Raw genomic sequence first — 21,828 nt, 5'->3', positions numbered from 1 at the left:
TAATCTCTCTGCTTATCTCTTCTTTCTCTCTCTCTCTCTCTGTTCCTCTCTGTCTCTGTCACATAGCCTACATACTAACACACAAATAACAGAGAGAGAGAGCACTCCAGTAAGAGTCGTGTTTAAAGCGCTCTTCAAGTGCACGCGCATATGTGAGTATTTGTGTGTGTTTTGGAGAGGATTCTGTTGCATGTGTGGTCAGCACAACCAAAACACCATTAGTACTGCTGAAATATCAGGCACAAAAACATGCTCTTTTATCTTATTCAAGTGATCTGGGATTTTTCTATAACCAGACCCTCCCTCCCTCCCTGTGTGTGTGTGTGTGTGTGTGTGTCTGCATGCTCACATGTTCACACGTGTGTGTGTGTGTGTGTATGTTTGTGCGTGCGTATGTGTGTGTGTTGTGAAGTTTTTACCCTGAAACCCTGCCTCTGCTGTATCTCAGGAAGTCTCTAATTTCCTACCGAAGCTTATCTTGTATTTTCAGAGCAAATATCCCTGAGGATTGTTCTTTCATGTAGTCCTGAGATTGCATTGATTTAAAACGGTGTGCTGGTGTGTGTGCATATGTGAGTGTGTGTGTAACCAGGCGATAACATACAGTAAGCTAGGTGAGATAAATAAATAAAAAATCACAATTAATAACATGACATAAATAACCAAGTTCTGGGACAATATATTATATATACATAAGTATGTGGACACGCCTTCAAATGAGTGGATTTGGCTATTTCAGCCACACCCGTTGCTGATAGGTGTATAAAATCGAGCACACAGCCATGCAATCTCCATAGACAAACATTGACAGTAGAATTGCCTAACTGAAGAGCTCAGTGACTTTCAAAGTGGCACCGTCATAGGATGCCAACTTTACGACAAGTTAGTTTGTCGTATTTCAACCCTGCGAGAGCTGCCCCAGTCAACTGTAGGTGCTGTTATTTTGAAGTGGAAATATCTAGGAGCAACAACAGTTCAGCCGCAAAGTGGTAGACCACACAAGCTCACAGAACGGGGCCGTTGAGTGCTGAAGCGCATAGAGCATAAAAATCTTCTGTCCTCGCTTCCAAACTGCCTCTGGATGCAACGTCAGCACAAGAACTGTTTGTCGGGAGCTTGATGAAATGGGTTTCCATGGCCAAGCAGCCGCACACAACCCTAAGATCACCATGCGCAATGCCAGGGTTTGGTTGGAGTGATGTAAAGCTTGCTGCCATTGGACTCCAGAGAGGTGGAGACGGGTTCTCTGGAGTGATGAATCACGCTTCACCATCTAGCAGTCCGACTGATGAATCTGGGTTCAGCGGATGCCAGGAAAATGATACCTGCCCCAATGCATAGTGCCAACTGTAAAGTTTGGTGGAGGAGGAATAATAGTCTGGGGCTGTTCTTTATTGTTCTGGCTAGGCCCCTTAGTTCCAGTGAAGGGAAATCTTAACGCTACAGCATACAATGACATTCTGGACAATTCTATCCGTCCAACATTGTGGCAACAGTTTGGGGAAGGCCCTTTCCTGTTTCAGAATGACAATGCCCCCGTGCACAAAGCGAGGTCCATACAGAAATGGTTTGTCGAGACCAGTGTGAAAGAACTTGACTGGCCTTCACAAAGCCCTGACCTCAACGCCATCGAACAGCTTTGGGATGAAGTGGAATGCCGACTGAGAGCCATGTCTAATAGCCCAACATCAGTGCCCAACCTCACTAATGCTCTTGTGACAGAATGGAAGTCCCCACAGCAATGTTCCAACATTTAGTGGAAAGCCTTCCCAGAAGAGTAGAGGTTATAGCAGAAAAGGGGGGACCAACTCATGATTTTGGAATGAGATGTTCAACGAGCAGGTGTCCACATACATTTGGTCATGTGTCGTATGACATCATATGACAAAATATGACATCACCAGACTGTGGGTGTACAGTATGCAGTTCAGGGGGTAACGCATTGTGACAGAATTCCAGTCATCCAATGTAGGTATCTATTATTATTTAGTCCACTTGACTCTGTTTAAACATCCTGGCATTCATCTCTGTTTGCTTGTGAAATGTCCAGTTATTGGAACAGATAGTTAGAATGTTGAACTATGCCTTCTTTTATATTGGAACAGATTTGACTGTTGAACTACTTATTAATGTTGAACTACAGCCTACTGTAATGGCGAAATCCTTGTCTGGACAATTTATTGTTGTTATTGTTGTTCTTGTTGATGTTGTTGCAACCTCTGTCTATTTCAAGAGCTCCCTCGAGGAGACATTGATCTGTGATAGTCTTCACACACTTGTCTTGACACTTCACATGCACACACACACACACACACACACACACACACACACACACACACACACACACACACACACACACACACACACACACACACACACACACACACACACACACACACACACACACTTGTCTTGACACTTCACATGCACACACACACACACACACACACACACACACACACACACACACACACACACACACACACACACACACACAGACAGACAGACAGACAGACAGACAGACAGACAGACAGACAGACAGACAGACAGTGATACTTAACACTCTGACACCTTCACACTTCACACTGTCATGTTGTAACACTTCTAGAATAGAAAGCTCTAGGCTCGACAATGGTGGCTGTCCATTAAACATGACAGAGAGAGAGAGGCGAGAAATGTCTAATAATCTACATCCCATTTTAGATATATATTCAAGACTTTCAGAAAACATGGAAAGTACATACAGTGCATTGGGAAAGTATTCAGACCCCTTGACCTTTTCCACATTTTGTTACGTTACAGCCTTATTCTAAAATGGATTAAATAAATGAAAAATACTCACCAATCTACACACAATATACCATCATGACAAAGCAAAAACAGGTTAATAGAATTTTAGAAAATGTATTAAAATTTAACAACAGAAATACCTTATTTACATAAGTATTCAGATCCTTTGCCATGAGACTCGAAACTAAGCTCAGGTGCATCCTGTTTCCATTGATCATCCTTGAGATGTATCAACAACTTCATTGAAGTCCGCCTGTAAATGATATTTATTGGACATGATTTGGAAAGGCACAGACCTGTCTATATAAGGTCCCACAGTTGACAGTGCATGTCAGAGCAAAAACCAAGCCACTAGGTCAAAGGAAATGTACGTCGAGGCACAGATCTGGGGAAGGGTACCAAAAATTGTCTACAGCATTGAAGGTCCCGAAGAACACAGAGTCCTCCATCATTCTTCAATGGAAGAAGTTTCGAACCACCAAGACTCTCCCTAGAGCTGTCCGCCCGGCCAAACTGAGCAATCGGGGGAGAAGGGCCTTGGTCAGGGAGGTGACCAAGAACCCGATGGTCACTCTGACAGAGCTCCAGAGTTTCTCTGTGGAGATGGGAAAACCTTGCAGAAGGCCAACCTTACGGTAGAGGCATTTACAGTAGAGTGGCCAGACGGAATCCATTCTTCAGTAAAGGGCACTCACACACTCACACACACACACACACACACACACACACACACACACACACACACACACACACACACACACACACACACACACACACACACACACACACACACACACACACACACACACACACACACACACACACCTCGCTGACTGACAGTGTTATGTTCCCTCCCTCTTCCCCCTGTATAAAGGTGGAATCAGTCAGTCTGAGGTAAAAGGGAAGTAATTGTTCTTGTAGACAAAACAGTAGAGAACAGCAGCCCGTCATCTCCCCCTCTCCCTTTGTCCTGCCTGGGAAATGGGCTTGAATGGGTTTAAATGGAATTAAATAGCTTTAAATAGCTAACCATTTGAAATGTGCAAATGGCAGGAGTTTTTACCGCAGATAGGCTAAGGGAGAGCACTAAAGTGGGGAAAGAGCAGGACTATTCAGTTATTCAGTTACAGACGGGAAAGGTGAGCAGACTATGCGTTTGTGTGTGTTTGAGTTGTGTGTGTGTGCGCATGTGTGTTCCTGCGAGCATGTGGGTGTGCCAGTGGCGGTCAGTGCCATTTATGATGAGGGAGGACAATTTTCTTTTCATGAGCATGGCCTTATTTCTATTACAGCATGTTGGATGACTGTCATTCATATTCCAATGTAACATCGTTAGGTTTAGGCTACTACATCATACTCAAATTGTCCCTAAACCCACCATGAGGTTGCTATAACCTAGCCTATGAATGAAAGTTTACAACATAGGTGCACACAGGTTTAGAGAAAAATGACACATAGACAGACAATGACTGTCATTCAATACCACCTTGCACACTCTTTCCTGCATCTAGCCTATCTAGGGTGTAATCATTAGTTCAACAGATGCAAACGAGACTTACTGTAATTTTGGACAAATTCAAATGTTTATCCCCGTTTTGTTTGCTTCCGTTTAAGAAGCATTTTTCAACAGAATCGGCATAATGAATAGACCTGTTACGATCAACTAGGAGTGGTGGGTGGAATCAGGCTAGGAGTGGTGGGTGGAATCAGGCGCAGAGAGCAGGGTTCAGTCTTTCTTTCAAATTTATTCCCCAGCGCAACAAAACAGTCACGCCAACACACAGGGCGTATATAAGTTGCCAGTCCAAACAACAGGACAAAATAGTCCGGAGAATAAATACACGAATAACTCACACCATCAAACACAGAGTAACACAAACAAGCCCGCACAAATACCCAGCGGGCCTAGTGCCCTTAAATACCCTACAAACAAACCCTAATACAAAACAGGTGTACCCAATTTCCCAATAACCCAAAACAAACGGAAAGGGAATCGATGGTAGCTAATAGGCCGGCGACGACGACCGCCGAGCACCGCCCGAACAGGAAGAGGCACCATCTTCGGCAAGGTTCGTGACAAGACCCCTGATCACGCATAAACACAATTCACTTTCATAGCAGCCACGTTGTATTCATTCTCACCTCTATGCAATCTCCTCCTCTGACCTTTTCCCTTAGTTTGTGGACTTCAATGAACAACACATCAGCTGTATGTAACCAAGCGAAAAACAACTTTCCAAGCCAAACCACCACACACAGCCTACATCGTTGTCCCCATATTAACTAAAGTAACGTTCTAGTCAATATGGCTAATAGAACTAATGCGTTAGTAAACCCACTACAATCATGCAGTAACGTTACAGTGTATAGTCAGTAAGCAGTTACACCGCCTGGCCCCGGGGGCAATAAATTCATAAAACCAAAAGCTTACCTTGACTTGGAAGAGTTCCAGTGTTGCGTTGGATAGTCATAGCCAGCTAGCTAACATAGCATCCCTCTGTTTGAGCTGGGTATTTGAGCAACTAAACTAGTCAGCGGCATTTGCTAGCTAAGTAAGTGAAAGTGAAAGTGAAAATAAATCAGGAAACCTCCCTCTTTCCCCTTCATTTTTGAAGAAATACATTTGTTAAAAACTGTTCAACTATTGTCTCTCTCTCATTTTGAGTTAGCTACTCACCACATTTTATGCACTGCAGTGCTAGCTAGCTGGAGCTTTTGCTTTCAGTACTAGATTCATTCTCTGATCCTTTGATTGGGTGGACAATATGTCAGTTCATGCTGCAAGAGCTCTGATAGGTTGGAGGACGTCCTCCGGAAGTTGTCATAATTACCGTGTAAGTCTATGGAAAGGGGTGTGAACCATGAGCCTCCTAGGTTTTGTATTGAAGTCAATGTACCAAGAGGAGGACGAAAGCTAGCTCTCCTCCTGATACACCATGGTGCTACCCTACAGAGTTCGGTTGAGGCTATTGTAGACCTTCATTGCAAAACAGTGTGTTTGAATCAATTATTTGGTGAAGTGAATATATTTAGTACAGTTGTACCTTTTTCCACTGGTGTGTGCATGTGTGACGAAAGGTAAAGTATGACATTATGTTGCTAATCACGCAGTTAGTGAGTCATTGCCATAATTGGTATTTTATACACTTTATCAAATATTCATGAGTGTGTTTTAGAGAGGGAACAAGGATTGATAATAATGGCTGCGAACGGAGGGGTGTGTTTTGTTGTGTTTGTGTGTGTATGTGCATGTGCATGTGTGTGTGTATGTATGCTTTCTGTGTATATATATATATAAAGCTCATTGTAATTCTGTCTGGGTGCTTGCTCTCTGTGCTTCTTGGGGTGGCAGTAGCTAGCTAGTAGTCTCCTGGGTTTTGCCTGGCCTAGTCAGACCCTAAATCATAGCACTGCTGCTGAGGCATTACTCTACCTCCCCTAACAATACGTCCCCCTTGCCTCAGCCTGGCTCTACACACCCTGACTCATACTTATACTGCTACTCCTTAGAATCTTTAAACACCACTCTATTCTAGCAAATAACCATAGAACACCTCTCTGTTCTACCATAGAACCATAGAACACCATGTATTCAACCATAGAGCCATAGAACACCACTGTATTCTACCATAGAACAATAAAACACCAATGTATTCTACCATAGAACCATAAATCACCAATGTATTCTACCATAGAACCATAGAACTCCACTGTATTCTACCATAGAACCATAAAACACCAATGTATTCTACCATAGAATCATAGAACACCACAAAACATACAAATACAAATCATAGAACTGCAGAATGATAGAATGTATTCTACTGATGTGTTTTTATCACAGAATCATACTATGGAGGGTCTTCTGATGATATTCTAGGCTCTCATAATGTTCTTATGCAAAATCTACATTTAGAAAATTATGCCGATTTCTGTATCTCTACAATTTATAACCTCAGAGTCAGAAAGGCAGGGTAATTATAAGGAACAAAAATATAAACACGACATGTAAAGAGTTGGTCCAATGTTTCATGAGCTGAAATAAAAGATCCCAGAACTTTTGCATGTGTACCAAAAGCTTATTTCTCTCAAATTTTGTGCAGAAATTCGTTTACATTCCAACTAGTGAGTAATGTTATTTCTCCTGTGCCAGGATAGTGCATCCACCTGACAGGTGTGGCATATGAAGAAGCTGATTAATTAAACAGCATGATTATTACACAGGTGCACCTTGAACGTTAAATTCTCTACCATAAGGGAAAGGGGATACCTAGTCAGTTGTACAACTGAATGCATTCAACTGAAATGTGTCTTCCGCATTTAACCCAACCCCTCTGAATCAAAGAAGTGCTGGGGTCTGCCTTAAAATCCGCCTCCGACGTCATTTTAGAACATTTGGCATTATGTCCAACTCAATTCCTATGCCCTCCCAGGCCCACCCATGGCTGAGCCCTTGACAAGTCATGTGAAATCCATAGATTAGGGCCTAATGAATGTATTTCCATTGACTGATTTCCTAATATGAACTGTAACTCAGTAAAATCGTTGAAATTGTTGCATGTTGCGTTTATATTTTTGCTAAGTATATTTGATCTGGACCCTGCACTCTTGATGTCAGAGAAGTAGGCCTCGACCTCCACCCAGCCTCTAGCTGTAGCCCTTCCTGCAGTGATATGACCTAGTGGCATTATGGGTTGGAATGTTATTCATGTTTTTAAATATTTTTAACAAATTTAAACAGGCAAAAATCTGGTGTTTCTATGTGAAAATGGTTTTGTTATATTTCAGTCTTCTGTGATGTATATACAGTGGAATATTGAGATGTAAACTCAAAATGTAATAGATTTCAACTCTATATCTGACATGGTATATGTGCCTTCTGTTTTGTAAGCCCATAACCATGTGTGTGAGGTGTATACTTGTGTTTCAAAGTACATTTGTTTAAGACTACCAAGAAAGACTGCGTGACCCTGATTTAGCCCATTGCAGTAAAAGGCTAATGGACTTCTGCATAATGAATACACTACCACACTATCAGGCTACCCAATGCCTGTCACTTTTACCTGGGTATTTGTGATGAGAGGGAGTGGACACACATACACACACGTACATGTTTTCTCACGTGTGTACACAGAGAGGCAGTCATACACACAGGCATGCACCCACCCACGCAGGCAGGCACACACACACACTCACCAGTGGAGGCTCCCCAGAGGAGGAAGGGGAGGACCATCCTCCTCAGTGAATTTTTATATAGTAATCCTTTTTAGATACAACTATACTAACTATATTCACATATCACCAAATAATAGATTAAAACACACTGTTTCGCAATGAAGGTCTACAGTAGCCTCAACAGCACTCAGTAGGGTAGCACCATGGTGTAGCCGGAGGACAGTTAGTTTCCGTCCTCCTCATGGTACATTAACCTCAATACAAAACCTAGGAGGCTCATGGCTCTCACTCCCTTCCATAGACTTACACAGGAATTATGACAACTTCCAGAGGACGTCCTACAACCTATCAGAGTTCTTGCAGCATGAACTGAGATGTGGTTAACCGAATGATCAAAGGATCAGAGAATGAATCTAGTACTGAAAGCATAAGCTACAGCTAGCTTGTACTGCAATGTATAAAATGTGGTGAGTAGTTCACTCAAAGAGAGAGAAAGACAATAGTTGAACAGTTTTCAACAAATTAATTTCTTCAAAAATGAAGGAGAACCAAGAGAGGGAGAGAGAGCTAGCTTGTCACGTACAGTATACTCCCTCTCCAGCGCTTGAGGTCGCCAGTCCGCTTCTTATTATGCACACCTGTCACTATCGTTACGTGCACTAGCGCCTCATCAGACTCAACTAGACTCCATCACCTTCCTGATTCCCTTCGATGTAACTGTCACTCATTTAGGTTTTTTCTTTGGCGTTACTGACTCTGTTGGTGTTTCATGTCTGTACGCTTTTCGTGTTTCTTGTTTTGTTCCATGTTTGTTTATTTATTAAATGATTCACTCCTTGTACTTGCTTCCCGACTCCCAGCAGAATAACACCTCCCCAAAGGGGAGCATCAGGGAGTGTTTCTGTTTTTTGTTTTTGTAGGTGACGTTGTCTCCAGGTTTCTCTATCGGAGATGCCTCAAAAATTCCTGCATTTGTCTGATAGAAACTCTCATTTGCAACTGTTTTGACTAATGATCACACCCTAGATCAGCCAGATGCAGGTAAGAGTGTGCAAGGCGGTATTGATGTGTCACTGTCTGTCACCTTTTTTTTACCACATTTTTTCTCTCGACCTGTGATCCTACGTTGTAAATTCATAGGTTTTAGCAACATTTAGGGAGAATGTGAGTATCATGTAGTATTCTAAACCTATCCATGTTATGTTCCATTGAGCTACGTGAAGGGACTATGAATGACAGTCATCCAATATGCTGTCATAGAAATAAGGCCATGCTCATCAATAAAGAACAAAAACATCCTTCCTAATCTTAAACGGCACCAGCCGCCACTGACACACACACGGGTCATGGCTGGGTGAGGGGTGAGGGAGTCATGTGAACGTTAATAGAGTCTGTCAGCTAGTGATGATGAGTAGAGCAGAGATGGGTATGAGACATCATCAAATCAAATTTTTTGTCACAGCGAAATGCTTACTTACAAGCCCTTAATCAACAATGCAGTTTTAAGAAAAACACCTAAATAAATAAATAAATAAAAGTAACAAATAATGAAAGAGCAGCAGTAAAACAACAACAGCGAGGCTACATACAGGGGGTACCGGTACAGAGACAATGTGCAGGGGCACCGGTTAGTCCAGGTAATTGAGGTAGTATATACATGTAGGTAGAGTTATTAACGTGACTTATGCATAGATAAAAACAGAGAGTAGCAGGAGTGTAAAAGAGGGGGGGGGGGGATGCAAATAGTCTGGGTACACATTTGATTAGACATGGATGCATTACGGAGTATGGAGGAGGGTATGAATGGTATGAACGGAGACCGTGTGTGTGTGTTTTTGGTTTTACTTTTTTATTATTTTAGGCTTAGGGGTTAGCTTTAGGGTTAAGATTAGGTTTAGGGTTAGAGGTTAGGTTTAGGGCTAGGATTAGGTTTAGGGTCAGGGGATAGAAAAAATAGGATTTCGAATGTGAATCAATTGTTTGTTCCCCACAAGGATAGTAAAAAATGTGTGTGTGTGTGTGAGAGAGTGTGAGAGAGTGTGTGTATTTGTTGGCATGTGCCTTGACAGGTTTTAAATGCTGACAGTGACAGTGTGAGGATAGAAGTGACACAGTAGCACATTCTCTGGGCTCAGACTGCCTGTCTGTCTGTCGGTGATGCGATGTGAATTCTGCTGGTCTACAATACACCACTTAGCAGATGCTTTTATCCCCAAATATTACAATACAAAGAGTGCCTGCATTTTCAGTAGGCTAACCCAAAAGAGAGAGTGAGAGAAAGAGAGGCGGTGTGAAGTTGTCTCCTTCAGAAATTGAGGAGACAAAAAGCTTCTGTCTCGTTTTTCTCTCCTTTTTCTAAACTCCCTCCCTCCCTCCCTCCCTTACCTCCCCTCCTCCCTTTCTCCCTCACTTCCCCTCTCTCTCTCCAGAACATGGAGGACCACCTAGCGTTCCTGATCACCGTGCCCACCACCCTCTTCCTCTTCCTCTCCATCTTCATCCTGGTCTGCATAGAGTCCGTCTTCAACCGCATGCTCCGCCTCTTCTCCCTCCTTATCTGGGCCTGCCTGGTTGCCATGGGTTACCTCTTCATGTTCTCCGGGGGGATCCTCTGTCCTTGGGACCAGGTGAGGTGGGGGGGGGGGGGGGCGTGCATATTGGACAGCGTTGTGTGTGTGTGTGTTTGTGTGGAAGAAGAAAAATATTGTTCATTAATACTTTATTGTCCATTGGTCTTTAAAGGAGAAATTTTGCTCTTTTGCTTTTCAACCAATCCCTTGAGACACACATACAAGAGTTTGGGACCACAGGGTTAGTCACGGTTGATTGCTGCTGGAACTGTTTTTTTAAAGGATTGAGTGCCTTGCTCAAAACCACAGCGGCTGGAGATGCCATCTTTGATTACTGTTTACTACATCAGAACTGGGATTCAAACCGGCGATTGTCCTCTCTAACTTCTAGGCTACCTGCTTTCGTGTGTTTGTGTGTCTGTGTGTGAGTGTGTCCTTTACCGTGAGTGTTCCTCATGTGTGATTAAGTGTTAGGCTAAGCCACAGAAGGTGAGAGATCAGGAGACAGATACATTACCTTTCAGGCCCATTCACTTTACTCTTCCCCCTCCTTATCTCCCTCCTTCCTTCCTTCCCTCTCTCTTTTCCAATTTACTTTTCATTTGATCTTTTTCCCAGTCCCCCCGCGTCTCTCTCTCCTTATTTCTAAAATTCTATTTACTTTATATCCCTCTGCCACTTTACCTCATCCTCCCTGGTCTCCTTCCATTTATCCCTCTCTCACCGTCACTCCCCCTCTCCTTCTCCTACCTTCTCTCCACCCCTCCTTCCCCTTCTGTTCCTCTCCTCCCTCCTTCTCTCAACCTTGTGCCCCCTTTCCTTTTCCTAACTTCTCTCCATCCCTCCCTCACCCTCTGTTTCTCTTATTCCCTCCCTCACCCTCTGTTTCTCTTATTCCCTCCCCCTCTCTGTATCCTTCTCTCCAGAGCCTCCTCTTCCTTTTAGCAGACTACTCATGGAGAGTAGTGCACCGCGTCTGCTAAGGGCCCCCGACCAAAAAGGAACTCAGTTGGGTAGTGCATCAGCAGTTTTCCACTTGTTATGTCAGTCACTCAATTAGCCGAGTTCAGCTAACATTTTTAAGTTGCTAGGCAAGGTATTCTAGCCAGCTATATAAACCTTATAGTAGGCCTTATCATCACCAAATTACCGACCGGCCACGCGGGTCTTGCATTCAGGGCGCCCCAGTTGATTTTGTTAGTCACTTTTACACATATATCATATGAATGTGGCATAAATCATAGCAAAATGTGTAAATTGCAGAAAATGTACTTTAAAATAAAAAGAAAATACAAAAGTGGGGGCACTAAAAGTTTTTTCCCGTGACGTAGGGGGCCCCCCAACCAAATCTCACTTAGGGCCCTCAAAAGGCTAGAGGTGGCACTGCCTCTCTCCCTCCCGCATACCCCTCTCCTTCTCCTAGCTTCTCTCCCTCACTCTTCCATCATCGTGGTGGAGATATTTTTATCCATCTCTCCATCTGTGAGAGCATAATCATACTGCATTATTAAACAACCTATTCTGCTCAATGACTCTCTTTCTCTTTCTTTCTTACTACATTCGATTTTTCACATGAAATCAGGTGTTTTTTCTGTAAGGGTCTTTCAGCTATTTCCTGTCCTCTCTCTCTCTCTCTCTCCACCCCTCTCTCTCTCACTCTCTCTCTCTCTCTCTCTCTCTTTCTCTCTCTCTCCCTCTCTCTCTCTCTACCTCTCTCTCTCTCTCTCTCTCCACCCCTCTCTCTCTCTCTCTCTCTCTCTCTCTCTACCTCTCTCTCTCTCTCTCTCACTCTCTCTCTCTCTCTCTCTCTCTCTCTCTCTCTACCCCTCTCTACCTCTCTCTCTTCCTGTCTCCTTCTTACACAGACACTAATCTCATATCATTACTCTAGTGGTTAATTCCACATTCTCAGTAGGCACCTTAAGGAGGAAACGTATTGAAGGAGAACGAGTGTTCTTATATGACAGGTAGTTCAGGTATAGAACACCACCCAGGTGTCCTGTGAGGATGATGGTAAATGCCTCAGACTAGAAGAATGAGAAAAATGGCTCTTTACTGTGAGCCAATCAGCCTGGAGCCAGGAGGAAGTACACTCTCAACCATACTAATGGAACACACTGAGCTAAATAACACTGTCTGCAACTACTGCTACGACTACAGTCTGTTCTCAAACACAGAGAGAGAGAGAGAGAGAGAGAGAGAGTGTGTGGGGAGGGAGAGACGGAAAGAGAGGGGTGTGGAGAGAGAGAGAATCTGAAAGTTTAGAACAGGTTATGTTCTGCTTAGTAACAGTCACACACACAATCTGTCACACACATAAACACACACCCACAGCAGCCCTTTCAGCGGAGGAGTTGGTTGTGTCTGGACCTGATTGAATCTCCCAGGAGAGAGCAGGTATTAGTGGAAGCCAGATTGGACCAGAGCTCCAGACACCTGGTACCATCACATCCCTCCCTCATTCTGACCCGGCTGGCTGGCTTGCGGGAAGGAGACAGAAGGGGTGGGAGAGAGGAGATGGAGAAAGGGAAAGAGCATGATGGGAGAGAAAACATATAAACTTAGAAAAGTAGACCATCTAACGTTTGAGTGTAGCATATAAAGGATGAGAAAACCAACCGTCAACAGTAAAACAACAACAATAAAACATCCATATCCCTTCTCACAATGCTGTTTGTCACTAAATGGCCATTTAAGAACAGAAGCAATGTCAATATCAGCAGAAATGATGAGCTAGCAGCACCAAAGCTATTTGTTCTTAATTAATGTTTGGGTTTAAGTCAAGGTCAGGGTTGGTGGTAAGAATTGCATCTCTTGTTGGAAAACGGCTGGGCTGGATAGTGTCACTGTCACTTTCAACCTCCAAAAATTCCCTCTCTTTCAACATCTCTCTCTCTCTCTCTCTCTCTCTCTCTCTCTGTGGGAGAGGTGGAAAAAATATCGTTATCGATCAATAATGACAAACTTCCTGGCATTGACAACTTAGATGGGATGGTAGCTGACTCTATAGCCACTCCTATCTGTCATATCTTTAATCTGAGCCTAGATGAAAGTCTTTGTCCTCAGGCCTGGAGGGTAGCCAAAGTCATTCCACTATAGAATGGTAAAGTGGCCTTTACTGGTTCTAACAGCAGACCTATCAGCTTGCTGCCAGCTCTTAGCAAACCATTGAAAAAAATTGTGTTTGACCAAATACAATTTTGATTTAGTTAGTTATTTTATTTTATTTCACCTTTATTTAACCAGGTAGGCTAGTTGAGAACAAGTTCTCATTTGCAACTGCGACCTGGCCAAGATAAAGCATAGCAATTCGACACATACAACAACACAGAGTTACACACGGAATAAACAAAACATAGTCAATAATACAGTAGAACAAAAGAAAACAAAAAAGTATATAAAGTGAGTGCAAATGAGGTAAGTTAAGGGAGTTAAGGCAATAAATAGGCCATGGTGGTGAAGTAATTACAATATACCAATTAAACACTGGAATGGTGTATGTGCAGAAGATAAATGTGCAAGTAGAGATGCTGGGGTGCAAAGGAGCAAGATAAATAAATAAATACAGTATGGGGATGAGGTAGGTAGATAAATGGGCTGTTTACAGATGGGCTATGTACAGGTGCAGTGATCTGTGAGCTGCTCTGACAGCTGGTGCTTAAAGCTAGTGAGGGAGATGTGAGTCTCTGAGTTTTGCAGTTTTGCAGTTTGTTCCAGTCATTGGCAGCAGAGAACTGGAAGGAAAGGACCAAAGGAGGAATTGGCTTTGGGGGTGACCAGTGAGATATACCTACTGGAGCGCGTGCTACGAGTGGGTGCTGCTATGGTGACCAGTGAGCTGAGATAAGGCGGGGCTTTACCTAACAGAGACTTGTAGATAACCTGTAGCCAGTGGGTTTGGTGACGAGTATGAAGCGAGGGCCAACCAACGAGAGCGTACAGGTCGCAATGGTGGGTAGTATATGGGGCTTTGGTTACAAAACGGATGGGACTGTGATAGACTGCATCCAGTTTGTTGAGTAGAGTGTTGGAAGCTATTTTATAGATGACATCACCGAAGTCGAGGATCGGTAGGATGGTCCGTTTTACGAGGGTATGTTTGGAAGCATGAGTGAAGGATGCTTTGTTGTGATATAGGAAGCCGATTCTAGATTCAATTTTGGATTGGAGATGCTTAATGTGACTCTGGAAGGAGAGTTTACAGTCTAACCAGACACCTAGGTATTTGTAGTTGTCCACCTATTCTAAGTCGGTGCCGTCCAGAGTAATGATGCTGGACGGGCGAGCAGGTGCGGGCAGTGATCGGTTGAAAAGCATGCATTTAGTTTTACTTGCATTTAAGAGCAGTTGGAGGTTAGTTAACACAGTGTCCAAAGAGGGGCCAGAAGTATACAGAATGGTGTCGTCTGCGTAGAGGTGGATCAGAGAATCACCAGCAACAAGAGCAACATCGTTGATGCAAACAGAGAAGAGAGTCGGCCTGAGGACTGAACCCTGTGGCACACCCATAGAGACTGCCAGAGATCCGGACAACAGGCCCTCCGATTTGACACACGGAACTTTATCAGAGAAGTAGTTGGTAAACCAGGCTAAGCAATCATTTGAGAAACCAAGGCTGTCGAGTCTGCCAATAAGAATGTGGTGAGTGACAGAGTCGAAAGCCTTGGCCAGGTCGATGAATACGGCTGCACAGTAATGTCTCTTATCGATGGTGGTTATGATGTCGTTTAGGACCTTGAGCGTGGCTGAGGTGCACCCATGACCAGCTCTGAAACCAGATTGCATAGCAGAGAAGGTACGGTGGGATTCGAGATGGTCGGTAATCTGTTTGTTAACTTGGCTTTCGAAGACCTTAGAAAGACAGGGTAGGATAGATATAGGTCTGTAGCAGTTTGGGTCTAGAGTGTCACCCCCTTTGAAGAGGCTGATGACCGCGGAAGCTTTCCAATCTTTGGGAATCTCAGACGAGACGAAAGAGAGGTTGAACAGGCTAGTAATAGGGGTTGCAACAATTTCGGCAGCTAATTTTAGAAAGAGAGGGTCCAGATTGTCTAGCCCGGCTGATTTGTAGGGGTCCAGATTTTGCAGCTCTTTCAGAACATCAGCTATCTGGATTTGGGTAAAGGAGAAATGGTGGGCGCTTTGGCGGGTTGCTGTGGAGGGTGCCGGGCAGTTGACCGGGGTAGGGGTAGCCATGTGGAAAGCATGGCCAGCCGTAGAGAAATGCTTATTGAAATTCTCAATTATAGTGGATTTATTGGTGGTGACAGTGTTTCCTAGCCTCAGTGCAGTGGGCAGCTGGGAGGAGGTGCTCTTATTCTCCATGGACTTGACAGTTTCCCAGAACTTTTTTGAATTAGTACTCCAGGATGCAAATTTCTGTTTGAAAAAGCTAGCCTTAGCTTTCCTAACTGCCTGTGTATATTTGTTCCTAACTTCCCTGAAAAGTTACATATCACGGGGGCTATTCGATGCTAATGCAGAACGCCACAGGATGATTTTGTGCTGGTCAAGGGCAGACAGGTCTGGAGTGAACCAAGGACTCTATCTATTCCTAGTTCTCAATTTTTTTGAATGGGGCATGCTTATTTAAGATGGTGAGGAAGGCACTTTTAAAGAATAGCCAGGCATCATTTACTGACAGGATGAGGTCAATGTCATTCCAGGATAGCCCGGCCAGGTTGATTAGAAAGGCCTGCTTGCAGAAGTGTTTTTGGGAGCGTTTGACTGTGATGAGGGGTGGTCGTTTGGTCGCAGACCCATTACAGATGCAGGCAATTAGGCAGTGATCGCTGAGATCTTGATTGAAAACAGCAGAGGTGCATTTGGAGGGTGAGTTAGTTAGGGTGAGATCTATGAGGGTGCCTGTATTTATGGATTTGGAGTTTGATCATTTGTGTGAGATTGAGGGCATCAAGCTTGGATTGTAGGATGGCCGGGGTGTTAAGCATGTCCCAGTTTAGGTCACCTAGTAGCACAAGCTCAGAAGATAGATGGGGGGAAATCAATTCACATATGGTATCGAGGGCACAGCTGGGGGCAGAGGGAGGTCTATAGCAAGCGGCAACAGTGAGAGACTTGTTTCTAGAAAGGTGAATTTTTAGAAGTAGAAGCTCAAATTATTTGGGTACATACTTGGATAGTAATACAGAACTCTGCAGGCTATCTTTGCAGTAGATTGCAACACCGGCCCCTTTGGCAGTTCTATCTTGGTGGAAAATGTTATAGTTTACGATGGTTTTTGGTGGTTTTCCTAAATCAGGATTCAGACATCCAGGTTGGCAGAGTGTGCTAAAGCAGTGAGTAAAACAAACTTAGGGAGTAGGCTTCTAATGTTAACATGCATGAAACCAAGGCTTTTACGGTTACAGAAGTCAACAAATGAGAGCACCTGGGGAGTAGGAGTGGAGCTAGGCACTGCAGGACCTGGATTAACCTCCACATCACCAAAGGAACAGAGGAGAAGTAGGATAAGGGTACGGCTAAAGGCTATACGAACTGGCCGTCTAGCATGTTCGGAACAGAGAGTAAAAGGAGCAGGTTTCTGGGCACGATAGCATAGATTCAAGGCATAGTGTACAGACAAAGGTAAGGTAGGATGTGAGTACATTGGAGGTAAACCTAGGCATTGAGTAATGATGAGAGAGATATAGTCTCTAGAGATGTTTAAACCAGGTGATGTCATCGCATATGTAGGAGGTGGGACAACATGGTTGGTTAAGGCATATTGAGCAGGGCTAGAGGCTCTACAGTGAAATAACTGCTGAGATCTAGAAAAAAGAAACATGTTTCAAAATTATTATTTTCTAAACAGTAAAGTGGTGTGTGTATGTATTCAACCATTTTGCTATGAAGCCCCTAAATAAGATCTGGTGCAAACAATTACCTTCAGAAGTCACATAATTAGTTAAATTAAGTCCACCTGTGTGCAATCTAAGTGTCACATGATCTGTCACATGATCTCAGTATATATACACCTGTTCTGAAAGGCCCTAGAATCTGCAACACCACTAAGCAAGGGGCACCACCATGCACCAACCACCAAGCAAGCGGCAAACCCCAGACTTCAATCCAATTGAGAATCTGTGGTATGACTTAAAGGTTGCTGTACACCAGTGGAACCCATCCAACTTGAAGGAGCTGGAGCAGTTTTGACTTGAAGAATGGGCAAAAATCCCAGTGGCTAGATGTGCCAAGCTTACAGAGACATACCCCAGAGACTTGGGGGGGTGAATAGTCATGCACGCTCAAGCTTTCTATATTTTCTTATTTCTTGTTTGTTCCACAATAAAAAATATTTTGCATCTTCAAAGTGGTAGGCATGTTGTGTAAATCTAATGATACACCCCCCCCCAAAAAAAAATCTATTTAAATTCCAGGTTGTAAGGCAACAAAACAGGAAAAATGCCAAGGGGGTGAATACTTTCACAAGCCACTGTATGAACACTATATGCATGCCCGTCTGTTTTGGCTAAGAGTTGAGGAAAGACTGACGGCGTCACTTCTTGTTTTTATGGAAATACCATTGCATAGTCAACTTACATACAGCACTGACACACACAGTTACACCCCCAGACATGCCACCAGGGATCCTTTCACAGTCCCCAGATCCAGAAGAAATCCAAGGAAATGTACAGTATTATACAGAGCCATGAGTGCATGGACCCTTCCATCTTATATACAGTATTATACAGAGCCATGAGTGCATGGAACACCCTTCCATCTTATATACAGTATTATACAGAGCCATGAGTGCATGGAACACCCTTCCATTTTATATAGCTCAAGTGAACAGCAAACCTGGTTTCAAAAAAACAAATTAAGCAACAGCTCACGGCACAACAGTCTCCCCCATTTGATCTACTTGTTGTGTGAATGTACTGACATGTAGATAGATGCACACACACACTACATGTTAGTTTTTTTAATGTATGTAAATTGTAAGTCTTTTGTCTGTAATGTCTTTTTCGTTATATGTCGGACAAAAGTAAGATTAGCTGTCACCATTGGCGTAGGCTAATGGGAATCCTAGTAAACCAAATCTCTGCACAATATCCCTCTATCCCTCTAGTAGTCATAGTGTCTGTCATCTCTTTGTCTTTCCTGAACCCTTACCTTTGAACTACTGTGATATAGACACGCACTGTGACCCTTTGTTGACTTCCTATTCCACTTCCTACTTCCTGTCCCTGTCAGACACCACTTCCTGTTAGTGAGGTCTTGATTCGTGTCCATGGTGCTGCATGGAGTCAGGGCCATGGGTTGTGATGGGATACGCTCTGAGCCATGACCTCCTTATCTGTTTGTTTAGTTCCTGTGTCCAGCTCCTCCTTTCCTGTTCTGATCCTGGTATATCAGTAGTGCTATAACTATAACGTGGTATGATTTAGGCTGTTATTAACTCTGTGCTGCAAAAGGTTCCCCAAACGAATGTTGTGTGATGAGCAAACTTGCCTGAGGATTTAGCTCAGTAGGCTAATGCACACATGTGATTCATGAGTAGGGTTGCAAAATTCTGTTAACTTTCCCAAAATTCAGGGGGTTTTCCCAAAAATTATGATTGGAAGATTCCAGGAATCAGCAGGAAATCCGGAATCATGCAACCAGAATTTCTGGAAAACGGGGTATTTTTGGATAAGTTTGCAGAATTTTGTAACCCTAGTCATGATTTATGTAGTAGACCAAACATTTAAGAGTCAGGGAAAAGTTTGTGCTGTTGCCTGGTGGAACATAGTGCTGTGACAGAAGTGACTTCTTGGAATGTTCCATTACTTCCTCTCTCCCAGGATGTCATCGTGTAACATGTTAAAGTGTCTCCCTGTAATATTTAATGGGGAGAATCTCAATTGGTTTTGCTCACCTCCATCTTCTGGAAACAGATGCGCTTGTATGAAATTAGACTCTCTTTCTCGACCCACGCGTCTTCAGACAAAGGATGTTTACCTGGGTGGATCCCAAAATAAATGTGTAAAGTGATACAACAAATGCAGCTAGTTGTGGAAGTAGAATATTGTTTTCAAATGTCTGCATGCTTTTCTCCACCAAGAAAACAGCTGATTCAAAGGGGTGTGGCATATTGTAAAACACTGTGCTAGATGCCGTGAGGACGCTCTTGTGCATCCTCTGTCAAAGAAGGTAATTGAGGAGTGGAGCAGACTCCTTCGTTTGCCTACTAACGAATTGACAATCCCCTCGACCACTCAACCACTTATTTGGTTTCCGAATCACAGAAGAAAGGAGGATGGAGGAGTCGAGGAGAGGAGAGGACAAACTTTTGTCCAATTGAGAATCTCCCTATGACTTCCTACTTCCTTTCTCCCTTCTTCCTATTCACAGTGTTTGTGGTGTAACATGTTCAAGTTTCCCCCGGTAACATCCTGTGTCTTCCTCTCTCCCAGGTGTCCTTCTTCCTGTTCATAGTGTTTGTGGTGTAACATGTTCAAGTTTCCCCCGGTAACATCCTGTGTCTTCCTCTCTCCCAGGTGTCCTTCTTCCTATTCACAGTGTTTGTGGTGTAACATGTTCAAGTTTCCCCCGGTAACATCCTGTGTCTTCCTCTCTCCCAGGTGTCCTTCTTCCTATTCACAGTGTTTGTAGTGTAACATGTTCAAGTTTCCCCCGGTAACATCCTGTGTCTTCCTCTCTCCCAGGTGTCCTTCTTCCTATTCACAGTGTTTGTGGTGTAACATGTTCAAGTTTCCCCCGGTAACATCCTGTGTCTTCCTCTCTCCCAGGTGTCCTTCTTCCTATTCACAGTGTTTGTGGTGTAACATGTTCAAGTTTCCCCCGGTAACATCCTGTGTCTTCCTCTCTCCCAGGTGTCCTTCTTCCTGTTCATAGTGTTTGCGGTGTAACATGTTCAAGTTTCCCCCGGTAACATCCTGTGTCTTCCTCTCTCCCAGGTGTCCTTCTTCCTGTTCATAGTGTTTGTGGTCTACACCATGCTGCCGTTCTCCATGAGGGGAGCAGTCCTAGCCAGCATCATCACATGTTTATCACACACAATCACACTCAGTGTGTGTCTGGCGTTTACTGCAGAAGCCTTGGAACCACTGGTGTGGCAGGTAAGGGTACACACACACACACACACACACACATTTAAACATAAACACACACACAGATTCAAAGCACACACTCACACACACCACATACACACACACACACACATTTTATTTTCATACATTTTTATGATATAACCCTTTTTTAACAGTTGGCCCATCTACTGGAAATCACTCAGTTCAGCCTCCAGGGCAAGACAATCAACATCAACCTGCTTCTATCCAGCGGCTCTCTCTGTTTGCCCCCCTCTCTCTCTCTTTCTCTCTCTCCTCCCGATCTCTCTCTCTTTCTCTCTCTCCTCCCGATCTCTCTCTCTCCCTCTGCTCTGTGTGGGCCCTCAGTACGCTCCTCATTACCAGAGTAGAGCTCTCAGTCTAAATGAATAGCTACTCTGAGAGCGTTGGCTAGAGGCTGAGCCTGTGTGCCAAATAGCATCCTATTCTCTACAGGCCCTGGTCAAACATAGTGCACAACATAGGGAATAGGATGCCATCTTGGATGCTGCCGAGGAATAAATGAACTGGGCATAATGTCCTGCTCTATCGAAGCTAGCTAGGTCAGTGAAGGTACAACAGAACTTAATGTGTCAGTATGTCTGTGCTGTTGGTCAATGCTAACAATATTTTCACATAGCCAGAAATAAAAGGCTTGGATGTTACCCACAAAGTCTGTGACATAGGTATGCATGCAGGTAGGCTGGCACGTGCACATGCACACACAGGTACACACAACCTCGGCCAATCTCTATCCCTTGCGTGTACACACACACACACACACACACACACACACACACACACACACAGTCACACACACAGTCACACACACAGTCACACACACAGTCACACACACAAACACCATGGTCTACTGGAAAAACCCTTTACATGTCTCTGTAAATAAACATGTATTAAACACACTTATTGCCTGGTCTTCTGAAGACCCGTGTCTATTTATTTACAGGGCTTTGATGAGCCTGATGTTGACATAGTGGCAAACTACATGAACAAGATGTGTGTACTAGGGCAGGTTTATGGGGCAATAATGTGTTATTGAGTTGTATAGATGGACATTGGGTTATTAGATTATAGAAGACTTCATCTGCACTGGCGTCAGACGCTGAGTTTATCTATATGAGTCTCCTCTGTGTGTATGTTAGAGAGAGGGGGGGGGGTTGCATTTCTCTTGATTGAGTCATTCACATGTGACTCTTTCAGTATTTCATTCAAGTCTCCAATAG

The 21,828-nt window shown here is 43.7% G+C and overlaps 1 protein-coding gene across 1 annotated transcript in view; it reads left to right on the top strand.

Annotated features, from left to right (window-relative positions):
• Positions 1–21,828, top strand: part of LOC115131798 (adenylate cyclase type 2-like) — a 90,837-nt gene that overhangs the window by 6,827 nt on the left and 62,182 nt on the right. The window contains 2 exon segments of the mRNA XM_065020371.1: positions 10,395–10,592; positions 20,438–20,599. Coding sequence (XP_064876443.1) covers positions 10,395–10,592; positions 20,438–20,599 — 360 coding nt within the window.

Source organism: Oncorhynchus nerka, linkage group LG7, assembly GCF_034236695.1.
Source record: "Oncorhynchus nerka isolate Pitt River linkage group LG7, Oner_Uvic_2.0, whole genome shotgun sequence".
Lineage (NCBI taxonomy): Eukaryota > Metazoa > Chordata > Actinopteri > Salmoniformes > Salmonidae > Oncorhynchus > Oncorhynchus nerka.
The sequence above is the reverse complement of the archived record's forward strand: the minus strand, read 5'-3'. Positions and strand labels throughout refer to the sequence as shown.